This window comes from Dipodomys spectabilis, unplaced genomic scaffold, assembly GCF_019054845.1.
Source record: "Dipodomys spectabilis isolate Male_0828 unplaced genomic scaffold, ASM1905484v1 ptg000090l, whole genome shotgun sequence".
In the NCBI taxonomy this organism is placed as follows: Eukaryota; Metazoa; Chordata; class Mammalia; order Rodentia; family Heteromyidae; genus Dipodomys; species Dipodomys spectabilis.
In genome coordinates this window covers 163206-177157 of record NW_024870767.1, presented here as the reverse complement: position 1 = coordinate 177157, position 13952 = coordinate 163206, and the positions used below count along the sequence as shown (strand labels likewise).

At 39.5% G+C, this 13952-nt stretch overlaps 1 protein-coding gene across 1 annotated transcript in view; it reads left to right on the top strand.

Annotated features, from left to right (window-relative positions):
* Larp1b (La ribonucleoprotein 1B) overlaps positions 1 to 13952 on the top strand; it is a 77685-nt gene that overhangs the window by 55781 nt on the left and 7952 nt on the right. The window contains 5 exon segments of the mRNA XM_042684812.1: positions 4002 to 4128; positions 6933 to 7102; positions 8328 to 8358; positions 8361 to 8433; positions 13370 to 13530. Of these exon segments, the coding sequence (XP_042540746.1) occupies positions 4002 to 4128; positions 6933 to 7102; positions 8328 to 8358; positions 8361 to 8433; positions 13370 to 13530 (562 nt within the window).

Here is a 13952-nt window from a genome sequence, read left to right as displayed (position 1 = left end):
TACTCATTTGTAAAAAATATGATCAAGAAGGGACTCGTGCTCATCCACACAGTAGAATTGATTTTGGGGGGGGTGCGGGGGGGGGGGTGGGAATGGGGGAGGTTGGTCTTGAAGCTTCAAGTCTGTATCTAGGCACTATCCCTCAGCTCTTCAGTTCAAGACAAGGGCTCTACCACTTGAGCCACAGCACCACTTCTGGTTTTCTGGTGGTTAATTGGAGATAAGAGTCTCTTGGGCTTTCCTGCCCAGGCTGGCTTTGAACTGGGATCCTCAGATCTCAGCCTCCTGAGTAGCTAGGATTCCAGGTATCCGCTACTGGCTAGTGGAATAGATTTTAAAGGTTGTGTGCGGGGCAGGATGGCTCACACCTGTAATCCTAGCTACACAGGAGGTTAAGATCTGAGAATCACAGTTCAAAGCCAGCCTAAGCAGGAAAATTTGTAAGACCCTTATCTCTAGTTAAGCACTAAAAAGCTGGAAGTGGAGGTGTGGTGCAAGTGGTAGAGCTCTAGCCTTGAGCAAAAAACTCAATGGCAGTGCCCAGGCCCTGAGTTCAAGCCCTAGGATTAGTGCTCATGCACACGCGTGGGGGTGTGCACGCGCACACACACACACACACACATTGTGTATTTATTCAGGAAAATAAGAGTAAGAATATATAAACATTTGGATAAAGAGATATGTAGTAGAATTTTGTCTGTAGAAACAATTCATCTTTATAGTATAGTTAACTACACTGAAAAGATGCATAAGTGTGGTGTTCCAATGAAATCATTGATAAAAGCAGACTTTGGACTTGGGGGGGGGAGTATAGTTTGCTGGCTAATACTGTGGAGCCACAAACTATTACACAGTATACTTACATGGTGTTAGAGCTGTGGTTCAGTTGGTACAGTACCACAAATGAGCAAGAGTGTCAGGTACTGAGTCAAGTCCTGGTCTCAGGCAAAAAACAACATGATTCTTTTTTTTTTAAATAAAGTTTGAGAGAACATGCAAAAAGAGCTTATGGTGTTGAAGGCTGCATACGACATATCTCTGAGGAAAGAGGAAGTAGCAGTGGGATGAATCATTGAAGGAGCCTTTAATGTGTGATAACTCTGTACCTAAATGGCATTTGCATAGTTCTGTGCAGTTTATGTACGGATTGAACCCTGGGCCTGGGCCTCCAGGGCAAGCTTTCTATCCTGAGCTATACTTCCAACACTCAGATTCACTTTCGTGTTTGTGTGCCAGTCCTGAGGTTTAAACTCAGGGCCTGGGCACTGTCCTTGAGCTGCTTTTGCTCAAAGCTGGTGCTCTACCACTTGAGCCACAGCACCACTTCCAGCTTTTTCTCTTTATGTGGTACTGAGGAAGCAAACCCAGGGCTTCATGCATGCTAGGCAAGCACTCTACCACTAAGACGCCTTCCCAACCCATTGCATTCACTTTTGAGTATGTTCTGAGATGTGTTATATTTATCATTGGGTGCTTCTCTAGTTCGTATTTCAATTAGTTAATTAAAATACTAAAACCCCAAACATCCTCAATGTGATCCCATCTGAATAGACTTTTTATTGATGGCATGTGGTTAATATATAATTTCTTTATTCAATTTTAGTAGCCAACTCTATCAAGGTAAAGTTCAGTGAAAAATGAATATGTACATAATGGTTGATTTTTTTTTCCCTTTTGTTTTTTTGGTTAGAGCTCCAAGCATTGCATATGCTAGGGAAGTGCTCTAGTGCTGGCCCCCAGCCCAAGAGAATCTTCTATCTGTCTATTTATCTATCCATCTATCTAATTTTTGTGCTGGGGATTGAACCTAGGACCTTACACATGTTAAGCAAGTGTTGTAACACTGAGCCACTCTCCAACTCCTAGTGAAGACTTTTGAAGAAGGAAGTATATAGGTGACAAGCAGGAACGGAAGTAATCATTTAAGATACTTTAAAGCAAAGACAGACTAAAGTCTAAAAAGCTAACTGGGTCTAATAAATGGTGTGACTATACAAGTAATCTTATCTGAAGGTTGCAGACTTCTAAGGTTAGATAGTAAGAGCAGGTTTCTGCAACTATTTTGTAGCAATATTTAATTTGCTTCTCTGGTTATTATCTTATTAAAGGTCATTTACCCATTAGTACCACATGCTATACATGTGATCTGGAATTTATTGTGGAAAACTTGGAAGTAGTGAATTGTAAGCATTCCCTTGAGGTCTTTTTGTATTCCACAGCTGAACCGGGCAAAGATGGTCTTTGTGTACTATGGCCAAATAACCTTGCAACAGAGGAAGGTCTCTACCTCTGTAATAACACTCTGCATATTCATAGTCACACTCTTACCTCTGTGATAACATTGCTTATTACTGATCATAGCAGGAGTCATCTCAGTGACTGTGTAGTTAGACAGGAGGAGTCTTCAGAGCCTGAGCTGAGGATGGTCCATCCCCTTCTTCCTTTGAGCTTACAACTCAAGCTGCTAAGTTACTAAAAGATGTTTAGAAATGAATCTCTAGGGCTACTAGGTTTATCTTTTATTACGGATATCCCATTACCGGAAAATGAAGTGAAAACGTCTCAATTTGCTAATAAAGGTTTCTCAATTCCTTTTTCCAAATTCCTTATTAACTCTTTCTACTCAAGATTTCTAATTCATGTAATTGTTTTCTAAGTACGTTGCTTTAAAAAAAAAAAAAGCTTCACTGGACGCCTGTAATCCTAGCTACTCAGGAGGCTGAGATCTGAGGATCGCAGTTCAAAGCCAGCCCGGGCAGGAAAGTCTATGAAACTTGTATCTCCAGTTAGCCACCAGAAAACTGGAAGTGGTGCCGTGGTTCAAATGGTAGAGTGCTAGCCTTGCGCTGAAGAGCTTAGGGACAGCACCTAGGCCCAGAGTTCAAGCCCCACTACTGACAAAAAAAAGAAGAAGAAAGGGGGGGGGAAAAGCTTCTTGGTTATATTTCCCAATCTAGAATGCTTTCTTCTTTTTCTAAATTCATATCCTTTAACATTGCTTTTGTCCAGTTTCTTCTTGAGTAAGTCCCTGATTGTCTCAGTCTTTATTCCAAATCCTCCCCCCCTTTTTTGGGGGGTGGGTCATAGGGCTTGAACTTGGAGCATAGTTGCTATCCCTGAGGTTTTGTTTTTTTGTTTTTTCTCAAGGCTAGTTCTCTATCACTTGTAGCCACAGTTTCACTTTGGATTTTCAGTGGTTAATTGGAATTTTCTGTGGTTAATTGTGGAATCTCAAGGACATTCCTTCCTAGGCTTGCTTCAAATCACAATCTTCAGATCTGAGCCTCCTGAGTAACTAGGATTACAGGTGTGAGCCACCAGTGGTTGGCTTTCCAAATCACTTATTTTGTTTTTAACTTTCTTTTGGTACTGGGGATGGAACCCAAGACATTATACTTGCTAGGCAAGCAATTTTCCACTGAGCTGCATCCAAGCACCCCAAAATCACTTTTTATATATTGCATAATTACTAGTTTTCATGGGTACATTTATTCTCATCCAACTGAAAAATTCCTTATGGATAGGTTCACTGATTACTTTGTAAAGTCTATATCTAGTGCTCTTGTGTATAAATGCCCAACAAGTAACTGATGATTAATATGTATGCTTTTATAATGTTTCCTTTTTTTTTTTTTTTTTTTTTGCTGGTTGTGGGGCCTGAACTCTGGGGGCTGCGGCACTGTCTCTCAGCTCTTCAGCTCAAGACTAGCACTCTACCACTGAGCCACAGCATGCAAGGCAAGCACTCTACCACTGAGCCATCTTCCCAGCCCCTTTTATAATGTTTTCTAATCACAAGCTATTCATAATGTTTTAGGGTCTCTGTGCCTCTTTTAGACTGAATATTGTTATTACTGCTAGATTCTTTATTAGAACATTTTTATATCTCACTGTTTATATTTCCCTGTGTTAAAAGCTCATTTTTGATATTGGTATCAATTACTGTTTGTTGGTTACTCTTACAGCCAGTTTAGTAATTAGGTTCCTCCATTCTACTTCAGCAAGAAGTTGAGAGCTTTAAGAAGCAAAATCTCATTACTGAAAAGCACTTTGAAAACGTAACACCTGAACTTCCTTTTGAGCCAAACCCAGAAGTTGAATTTTTAGCACCTTCACAGCCCAGGCCAGGTATGTAAATCTGGTTTTGTGTCTACAGAGTGCTACAGCAGTTCTAAGAAATTTTTGAATGATTGCTCTTCTTTTCCTGATTGTAGTACATGTTAGGTACCTGACACAATACCAGAGTTTAAAGCTTCAACTTTTGTATACATGTTTTAATTTTCTAAACACTTTAAGATTAGTAAATGTGAAAAGCCTGAGTTTAACCATACTGATAGACAGGTAATCATAAAGGTGACCTATGAGTCATCTAGATCAGGCTCAACAAATGCTAAGTGGCCAGAATTAGTTTTTAGTATATCTGCTGTGATTTTAAGATCGTTAGAAATGTTTCTTTTCTCAAAGATCCTTTGAATACACTACAAGAGCCAGTCTTTTAAGCCCTTAGCTCTATGAAAATATATATATTTGGGAAGGAAAAACTGGGAGAGAGAAAAGGGTTGACATTATTCAGAAAGAAATACATCCTTGCCAGGTGCTGGTGGCTCACGCCTGGAATCCTATAATCCTAGCTTCTCAAGAGGCTGAGGTCTGAGGATTGCGGTTCAAAGCCAGCCTGGGCAGGAAAGGGCAAGAGACTCTTATCTCCAATAAAGCACCAGAAAACCAGAAGTGGCGCTGTGGCTCCAGTGGTGGAGCGCCAGCCTTGAGCTGAAGAGCTGAGGGACAGTGCCCAGGCACAGAGTTCAGGTCCCATGACCGGCCCCCCCCCCCCCCCCCAAAAAAAAAAAAAGCCGAAAGTGGTGCTGTGGCTCCAGTGGTGGAGCGCCAGCCTTGAGCTGAAGAGCTGAGGGACAGTGCCCAGGCACAGAGTACAAGCCCCACGACCAATAAAAAAAAGGGGGGGGGGAATATATCCTTTGCCTGTCTTATATAACCCTCTCTACATCATCTTTATGAAAACAATAAAAATTTAAATAGAAATATATATATATGTATATATTTGAGAGATTTGTAAATTAAATCTGATAGTCTCCAGAAAGTACAGCTAATTTTTTTTATAGTCTTGAAGATGTTTTAAAAGAGAGAGTTATAAAAACTTCAAACATGTGATGAACAAATTAGGTAATGAAACCCTTACACACAGTGAGTCATTCTGTCTTTAAGAAGATAACTATCAGGCTGGGAATGTGGCTTAGTAGTAGAGTGCTTGTCTAGTATGCATGAAGCCCTGGGTTCCGTTCCTCAGTACCATATACACAGAAAAAGCCAGAAGTGGCACTGTGGCTCATGTGGTAGGGTGTTAGCCTTGAGCAATAGAAGCTCAAGGACAGGGCTTGAACTCAGGGCCTGGGCATTGTTTTTGAGACTCTGTGCTCAAAGCTAGTAACTCTACCACTTGAGCCACAACTCCACTTCCAGTTTTTGAGTGGTTCATTGGAGATAAAGAGTCTGCTGGGGACTTTCCTGCCAGACTGGCTTCGAACCATGATGTTTAGGTCTCAGTCTCCAGAGAAGCTAGGATTATAAGCATCAGCAACCAGTACCTGGCTTTGATTTTGAACTTTTGCCTTGATCTTCTGAGTATCTGGGACTATAGTTACGTGCCACTGTGTTGACTGAGAAACTAGTTTTTTGGCCATGCTGTGGATGAAACCCAGGACTCACTGTATGATGACACTATGCTCTTAGCCTCAGTGAGTGCTTTGACCAGCAACATTTCCCCCTTTTGTTTATGAATTTGATTTTTTAAAAGCAAAAATTAATTAATTTTTCTTATGTTTTTATTAGTCTGTGCTATCTATTCTAACTTCTTTTGATCCTCTTGCTTGTATTTATGTTGCTCATAATTTCCTAGTTTATTAGAGTAGAAGCGTAGATAACTAATTTAATACCATTCTTCTTTTCTCTCCTTTTCATGCCAGTACTGGGGAAATAGCATAAATGTTCACCTCTGTAGGAGAATAGATAAATCGTGATGTTATATAATAGCACACCATTCATTTAGAAATAACTAAATGATTAAAACATAAAAACTTAAAGAAAGTATGAAGCATTATTTAAAGTTAATTGTGCAAAATAATATAGTATTCAAAATACCAAATATAAGAGTTTAGTTGTTGCCTGGCACTGGTGGCTCCTGCCGTCATAGCAGCTCAGGAGGCTGAGATCTGAGCATTGAAGTTCTAAGCCAGCTGGGGCAGGAACATTCCTGAGACTCATCTCCAATTAATAACCAAAAAGCCAGACGTAGAGCTGTGGCTCAGGTGGTAGAGCGCTAACCTTGAGCAAAAATGCCCAGGCCCTGAGTTCAAAACCAGGACTGGAACCAAAAGAAAACAAGAACTTTGTTGTCTCTGGGGAGAAAAACAGAAAATAAATGAGATTATAGAAAATAACACAGTGAGTTTCAGCCTTTCTTTAAAAAGAAAAATGCCATAAAACAAAATACAAACTTTTTTTGGGGGGGGGGGTCCGATCGTGGGGCCTGAACTCTGGGCCTGGGCGCTGTCCCTCAGCTCTTCAACTCAAGGCTAGCACTCTACCACTTGAGCCACAGCACCACTTCCAGGTTTTTTCTTTTTGCCTATGTGGTGCTGAGGAATCGAACCTAGGGCCTCAGGCATGCAAGGCAAGCGCTCTACCACTGAGCTACCTTCCAAGCCCCAAAATATAAACTTTTTAAAGGTAAGTGAAGGTTGCCAAGTATTTGGGTATTTAAAAATTCTAATACATTTGAAATGTTTCTAGTGAAAAAAAATCCTTTGGACCTGGAAAAATACAGAATTTATTCTCAAAGTGAAATATTTTCCTAGCATTGAGCTATTTTTCTGGTTCCTGATAAATGAGCTCACAGGTATTTGATATTTCAGAAGCAACTTCAGCAATAATGGCTCATATGTTATCCACGGCAGTTCCAGAATCTCCTAGGAGTTATCCAACAAGGACACCTAAAACACTCCGAACATCCAGGTTACAAGATCCTCACAAAACACCTAGATTTTATCCTGTTGTAAAAGAACCGAAAGCCATTGATTTAAAGGTACACAAAACAACTAGGGTTATAAAGTCTGCATTTTGTACCCTTCCACATTACAGAATGAGACCTTAAAACAAAACAAAAAAGCAAAAATTTTTCACTTTTTTTTTTTTTTTTTAAATCATGGATGGTGAACTCAGGCCCTTATATTCTATCAACTTCCTCAGCTGGAGCTCTATTTGAGACAGTCCTACAGCCCTGCTTTCTGCTGGTTATTTTCTATACTTTTCTGTAGGTCTGGCTTTGAATTTAAATCTCCCGGATCTCAACCTTCTTTAGTAGCTAGTCTTAGAGGTGTGAGCCATCAGTGTCCAGCTTTCACATTTTTTAAATGTGCTTTATTTTTGGTTGATCATGGGGCTTGAACTCAGGGTCTGGGCACTATCCCTGAGCTCTTTAGCTCAAGGCTAGTGTTCCACCACTTTAAGCCATAGCACCACTTCTTGTTCTAGTGGTGGTTAATTGGAGATAACAGCCTTTCCTGCCTGGGCTGGCTTTGAACCATGATCCTCAGATCTCAGCCTCTTGAGTACCTAGGATTACTGGTATGAGACACCAGCACTCAACTAATGTGCATTATTTTCCACCTGTTCTAGGCTTGAACTCGGCCTGGGCACTGTCCCTGAGCTTTTTTGCTAAAGGTTAGTGTTCTCCCACTTGAGCCCCAGGTCAGCTTCTTGCTTTTTGCTACTTTATTGGAAATAACAGTCTCTCACATTTTCCTGCCTGAGCTAGCTTTCAACTTGAATTCTCAGATCTCAGCCTTCTGAGTAGCTAGGATTACAGGCGTGGACTACCAGGGCCCAGCTAATGTGCATTTTTTAGATTGTAAGAATTTATTTACAATGGTCTTTTCTTGGGTTAAGAAATAAGCTTCTTTAGCCAGCTTCTGGCTTATTCCTGTAATCCTAGCTACTCAGGAAGGAGTCTGAGATCTGAGAATTGCAGTTCAAATCTTCAAGCAAAAAAGCTCAGGGACCATATTCACTTCCCAACTTCAAGCTCAGGACTGGTGCCAAAAAAAAAAACCCAATAATTTCTTTTATACTTGAGTGGTGTAATTAGAGTGCAAAGTGTCTTGTTTGTTGAGTTTTGTAACATATGTGAGATGCTTGAGTTTTGTGACTTCATATGATTTCATAATGTGTCATCCTCAGAGTCAGAGGGTTTTACTTTTGAAGTTCACACTACCAAAAGTAATTGCAATGTCTGACTTTTTTGCCTTTAGTGTCCACGAAAGAGAAAAACAAGGCACAGTACAGACCCCCTCTAGAGTGCCATGTGGGTTGGGTGATGGATTCCAGAGATCATGAGCCACGAGCATCCTCTGTCAGGTACCCTATTTGCTATTTTGTTCTGATTTGAAGTTGGTTAAAAGTGGTACTAATTTGATATTTGGAAATATTGAAAAAATATCAGCAAACTGCAAAACAATGAAAATAAAAAGAATCAGAAGAAGGGGAAAAACTCAAGACAGTTTTAAAATAAGTATATTAGAGGAATGATTTAGTAGGGCAGTTTGTTTTCCATTTAAATCATTTTTTACAAATGTGGATTCTTAGATTTATAATGTGTATAGGTCTTTAAAAGTTACCTTTGGGAAGATCCTAAATTCTTAGTGGTATTTAGTAGGTTCTTGGTAAATATTTATTGAATTTACCTGCTAAGCAATCTACTCAAACTATACAAAGAATAAGGAAACAAAATACACTATTTTGAATTTTTTTCCTTTTAGGTGGAAATTGTTTTGGTTATCTGGTTACTTGCATGAAATGTGTTTTTCACTTAGCTCTAATAAAAAGGCTGTTTATTTCCCTTAGAAAAAGACCATTGGGCAAACCATTTGAGTACCAGTTAGGTGCAAAGCAGTATGATGTGTTTTCTCCTTTCAAAAAGATATAGGGATGATGCTTATTAATATTTAGCTTAGTTAAAACATTTAGGTAAAGAAAATGTTACAATTCATATTATATGGTATGTATCCTTTTTTTTTTTTTTTTTTTTTGTCGGTTGTGGGGCTTGAACTCTTGGCCTGGGCGCTGTCCCTCAGCTCTTCAGCTTAAGGCCAGCACTCTACCACTTGAGCCACAGGGCCACTTCCAGGTTTCTGAGTGGTTTATTAGAGGTAAGAGTCTCATGGACTTTCCTGCCTGGGCTGGCTTTGGGCCTCTATCCTCAGATCTCAGCCTCCTGAATAGCTAGGATTGCAGGTGTGAGCCACTGGCACCTGGCTGTGTTTCCTTCTATCAATTAATGCAATAGAAATGTACACATTCCCAGCTACAACCTCACAAAACAGAGACTTACAATATAATTTTCCAGGTACTGAGTATACAACAGGGAACAAGATAGATGTAGTCCCTTCTTTTGGAACTTAATTCAGGGATGACAAGAATTTACAATAATGAGTGATAGATTATTTTTACTAGATTTTATATTTTAAAACAGTGTAATGGCTCAGAGTAAAATGGACTGGGGATCACATCTCCCCCAATCCCATATCATTGCCTTCCTCCATATTATTGTTTCATCCTTGAGTGGCACATTTGTTACATCTGATAAACCCACAGTAACACTGCTTTATCAGCCAAAGCACATAGCCTCCAATAGACATTTTGTCATCTTGCCAATAGATGTTTTATGTGTTTGAACAAATGTATAATGACATATATCTACTACTAGAGTATCATATAGAATAGTTTCATTACCTTAAAAGTCTTCTGTACTCCACCTGTTCATTCCTTCCTCTGGCATTCTCTGATCTGTTGACTGTCTCCATAGTTTTGTCTTTTCAGAATATCTTATAGTTGAATCACATTGTATATATGGGTTCAGATTGGCTTCTTTTGCTTAAGAATATGTTGTTTGTTTGTTCTTGTTTGTTTGTTTGTTTGTTTTGGTCTTGGGGCTTGAACTCTGGGCCTGGGTGCTGTCCCTGCGCTCTTCAGCTCTAGGCGAGCCCTCTACTGCTTGAGCCACAGTGCCACTTCTGGTTTTCTGGTGGTTTATTGGCGATAAGAGTCTCATGGAGGGGTTGGGAAGGTGGTTCAGTGGTAGAGCGCTTGCCTTGCATGCATGAGAACCTGGGTTCGATCCCTCAGCACCACATAAGCAAAAAGGAAAAAAAAAGCTGGAAGTGGCACTGTGGCTCAAGTGGTAGAGCACTAGCCTTGAGCTGAAGAGCTGAGGGACAGCGCCCAGGCCCAGAGTTTAGGCCCCATGACCGGACCCCCTCAAAAAAAAAAGTGAAGAGTCTCATGGACTTTCCTGCCCAGGCTGGCTTTGAACCGTGATCCTCAGATCTCAGCCTCCTGAAGAGCTAGGATGACAGGTGTGAGCCATGACACTCCACTATCCTTCACGTATTTTTATGGCTTGGTAGCTCATGTCTTTTTAGTGCTAACAGTCTTTTCCTTGGATAACCACAAATTCATTACCTACTCACCTGTCACAAAACATGTTGGTGGCATCCAACTTTTGGCAATTATGAATAAAGCTCTGTTAAAAAATCTGTGTGTAGATTTTGGTATGGACATGTTCTCAAACTATATTCTAAAATAACTACCATTTTATATTCCCACCAATCTCATTTTCGCTTGAAAAGTTGAAGTTTATCATTAGAATCAAATATCCAGTTGTTTTCATTTTGTCCATTTTCAAGGAAACGAATGAAAACCAATAATATCTATAGTCTGTTGGTTTCTCTAGTTAAAAGTGGCACTCCAAGCTGAGTGTGGTCATTCACATCTGTACTGTCACATCTGTAATGTCTACAGACAAACAAAAAAGGCCAATGTGGTAGCATGTACCTGCAATCCTAACTACTCCATAGGTAGAGATAGAAGGTTCTCAGTTGAGGCCAGGTTGGGCAAAAATGCAAAACTTTATCTGAAAAAGAAACTTAAAGCCAAAGAATGGCTTGGGATGTAGCTGGGGCTTAGTGGCTTAGTGCTCTAGCCAGTGAGTGAAAATGGCAGGAACTGAGTTCAAGTCCTGGTCTTGGACCTAAAAAAATAAAAAGAGAGCGAAGTAACTTAGAAGCTTGATGTTCCAGTATCACCACAAGAAAGAGAGACAGGGAGAGGAAGGGAGGAAAGGAGCAAAAGGAAAGGAAGGAACAAAGAAGGAAAAGAAAGAGAAAGAAGAGAAAAAGGGAAGGAAGAGAGTAAAAGAGGAATGAAGGAAATCATACAAATACTTTATGTTCATCTTAAGACATCCATTATTTGTTATTCATTCATTCTCTTTCTTTGCTTCCTTCTCTCTCTCTCCTCCCCCTTCTCTCTCCCCACTTTTTCTTTTTCTTCTTTCTTTTCTTTTGTGCTAGTACTGGTGCTTGCATTCAGGGTCTGGTTGCTGTCCCTTAGCTTTTTCTCACAAGACTGATAATCTGTCACTTGAGCCATGGCTCACTTCCAGCTTTTTGGTAGCTAATTGGAGAGTAAGAGTTCCAGAGACTTTGCTATTTGGGCTGGCTCTGAACCTGGACCCTCAGATCTCTGCCTCCTGAGTCTCTAGGATACAGCTATGAGCCACAAGTGCCTAACTACACTATATTTTTTATTTTTTTTTGCCAGGCCTGGGGCTTGAACTCTGGGCCTGAGCACTGTCTCTGAGCTTCTTTTGCTCAAGGTAAGTACTCTACCACTTGAGTCACAGCACTACTTCTGGCTTTTTCTGTTTATATGATACTGAGGAATCAAACCCAGGGCTTCATGCATGCTAGGCAAGCACTCTAAGCCACATTCTCAGCACTGCAATATATATTTTTAATATGCTACAAAAGGACTTTTTGTATTTTTATAACATTTAAAAAATCACAGTAGAAATCACAGTTTGCTATATGGACCATTTTAAATTGCAGAGTTAAACAAATCTATTAAAATATTAGCATTTCCATCCTTTTTTCTTTTTTTTTGCCAGTCCTAGGGACTGAACTCAGGGTCTGGGCCCTGTCCCTGAGCCTCTCTGCTCATCTAGCACTCTTATCACTTGAGCCACAGAGCCACTTCTGGCCTTTTCTGTGTGTATGTGGTACTGAGGAATGGAACCCAGGGCTTCATGCATGCTAGGCAAGCACTTTCTCACTAAGCCACATTCCCAGTCTGTTTCCATCCTTTTTTTAAGTTTTTTTTTTTCATCCAGTCTTCCATCTTGTTTTTGTCATATACAAAAAAAAAAAAAAAAAAAAAAGATGGGTACTCAAAGGTTGATTTCATTAAGTTATGTTTTCTGCTTCATGGAGGACATCTTTTTTTTTTCCATGTCAGTCAGTCATGGGACTTGAACGCAGGGCCTGGGTGCTGTTCCTGAGCTTTTTGGCTCAAGGCTAATGTTCTTCTACTTTGAGCCATAGCACCATTTCTGGTTTTCTGATAGTAAATTGATGATAAGAGTCTCATGGTCTTTCCAGTCTGGGCTGGCTTCGAGCTACGATCCTCTGATGTCAGCCTCCTGAGTAGCTAGGATTACAGGTGTGAGCCACTGGCTCCTGGACATCAAGGACATCTTAAGTTGAAGTTGGCATTATTTTCTTTCTTTGACAAGTATGTAGCAGTGAAAGTATATCACTAGTAAGAAAAGTTGTGTGCTAGTGCCTCAATTCATATCAGTAGTTGTGCCATCAGAACAAATTAACAAACAATAGAAAGGGCAAATAGTGTCTTATTGCTTTATGAAAACGGTTTCGATTTGGTGACTTTCTGAAGGTTCTTAAGATTCCTCTAAGGATCTGCACTTTGAGAACCACTGATTTAGATCCTTGTCAGGAAGATCATTTTAAGTGAAAGAAGAGGGAGGTCTGCATTTGAGTAATGGAGTACAGATGAAAACAAAGGTAGGTTTGGGGGATATTGCAAAGCTGAAGTGAATTAAAGAACTGCAAGTTTGCCTTGGAAAAAATTACTTTTGTCTTTGTTAGTTTCTGACCCTCATTTCCATGTCTTCATTGTTACATTAATGTTACTTAAACTGAAAATTTATTCAATAATATAATGATAATAAAAACATAATCTTGACTAAAAATTCTAGATCTGAGAAGGTAATGAGCCTAGTTATCTTCTTATTGTTTCAGTTTGAAAATTTATGATTTTGTTCTTTATCACCATCTGAATTCACCTGTGTGTTGGACATAGGTAGATGTATATGTCATTAGTTGAGTATTAGGGACTACTTTCTCTTATACTGCTCAGGCAGATTACTAAGGAAAATAGTTTATGTCCCTGTTTCTTGCTATTTCCATTTGAAGGTTTTTTCCCCCTTCTTAAACAGCAGTTCAAATGCTTCACCTTCAGAAGGTGCGCCACTGATGGGAAGTTGTGGATGTACTCCTCACTCATTCCCAAAGTTCCAGCACCCTTCCCATGAGCTTTTGAAGGAAAATGGCTTTACCCAACAAGTATATCACAAGTATCGTCGAAGATGTTTAAGTGGTAAGATGCTTGTGCTTTACCTAAATATATTTGAAAATAAAATGTTTTAAAAGTTGAAATTATTTCACGGAGTATCTGAATAAGATATTCTTTAATTTTTTTACAAGTAAATAATGACTTTAAGTAAATTTATTTATATATATCCATTTATTATAGCTTCGACACATTAGTAAATGAAACTTAGTAGGTTTTTTGTTACTTAATTTTTTTCTAATTTGAGCAAATATATCATAAAATAGGTTAGTATTGTCCTTTGTTTTGAGAAATGCAATTTTGAGGATTAGTATGTTTAGCTTTGTTCATTTTAAGCTATATAAAATACCAGTTATCTTGGCTTTTATTTATTTTTATTTTTATTTTTTGTTGGTCGTGGGGCTTCAACTCTGGGCCTGGGCTCTGTCTCTGAGCTCTTCAGCTCAAGG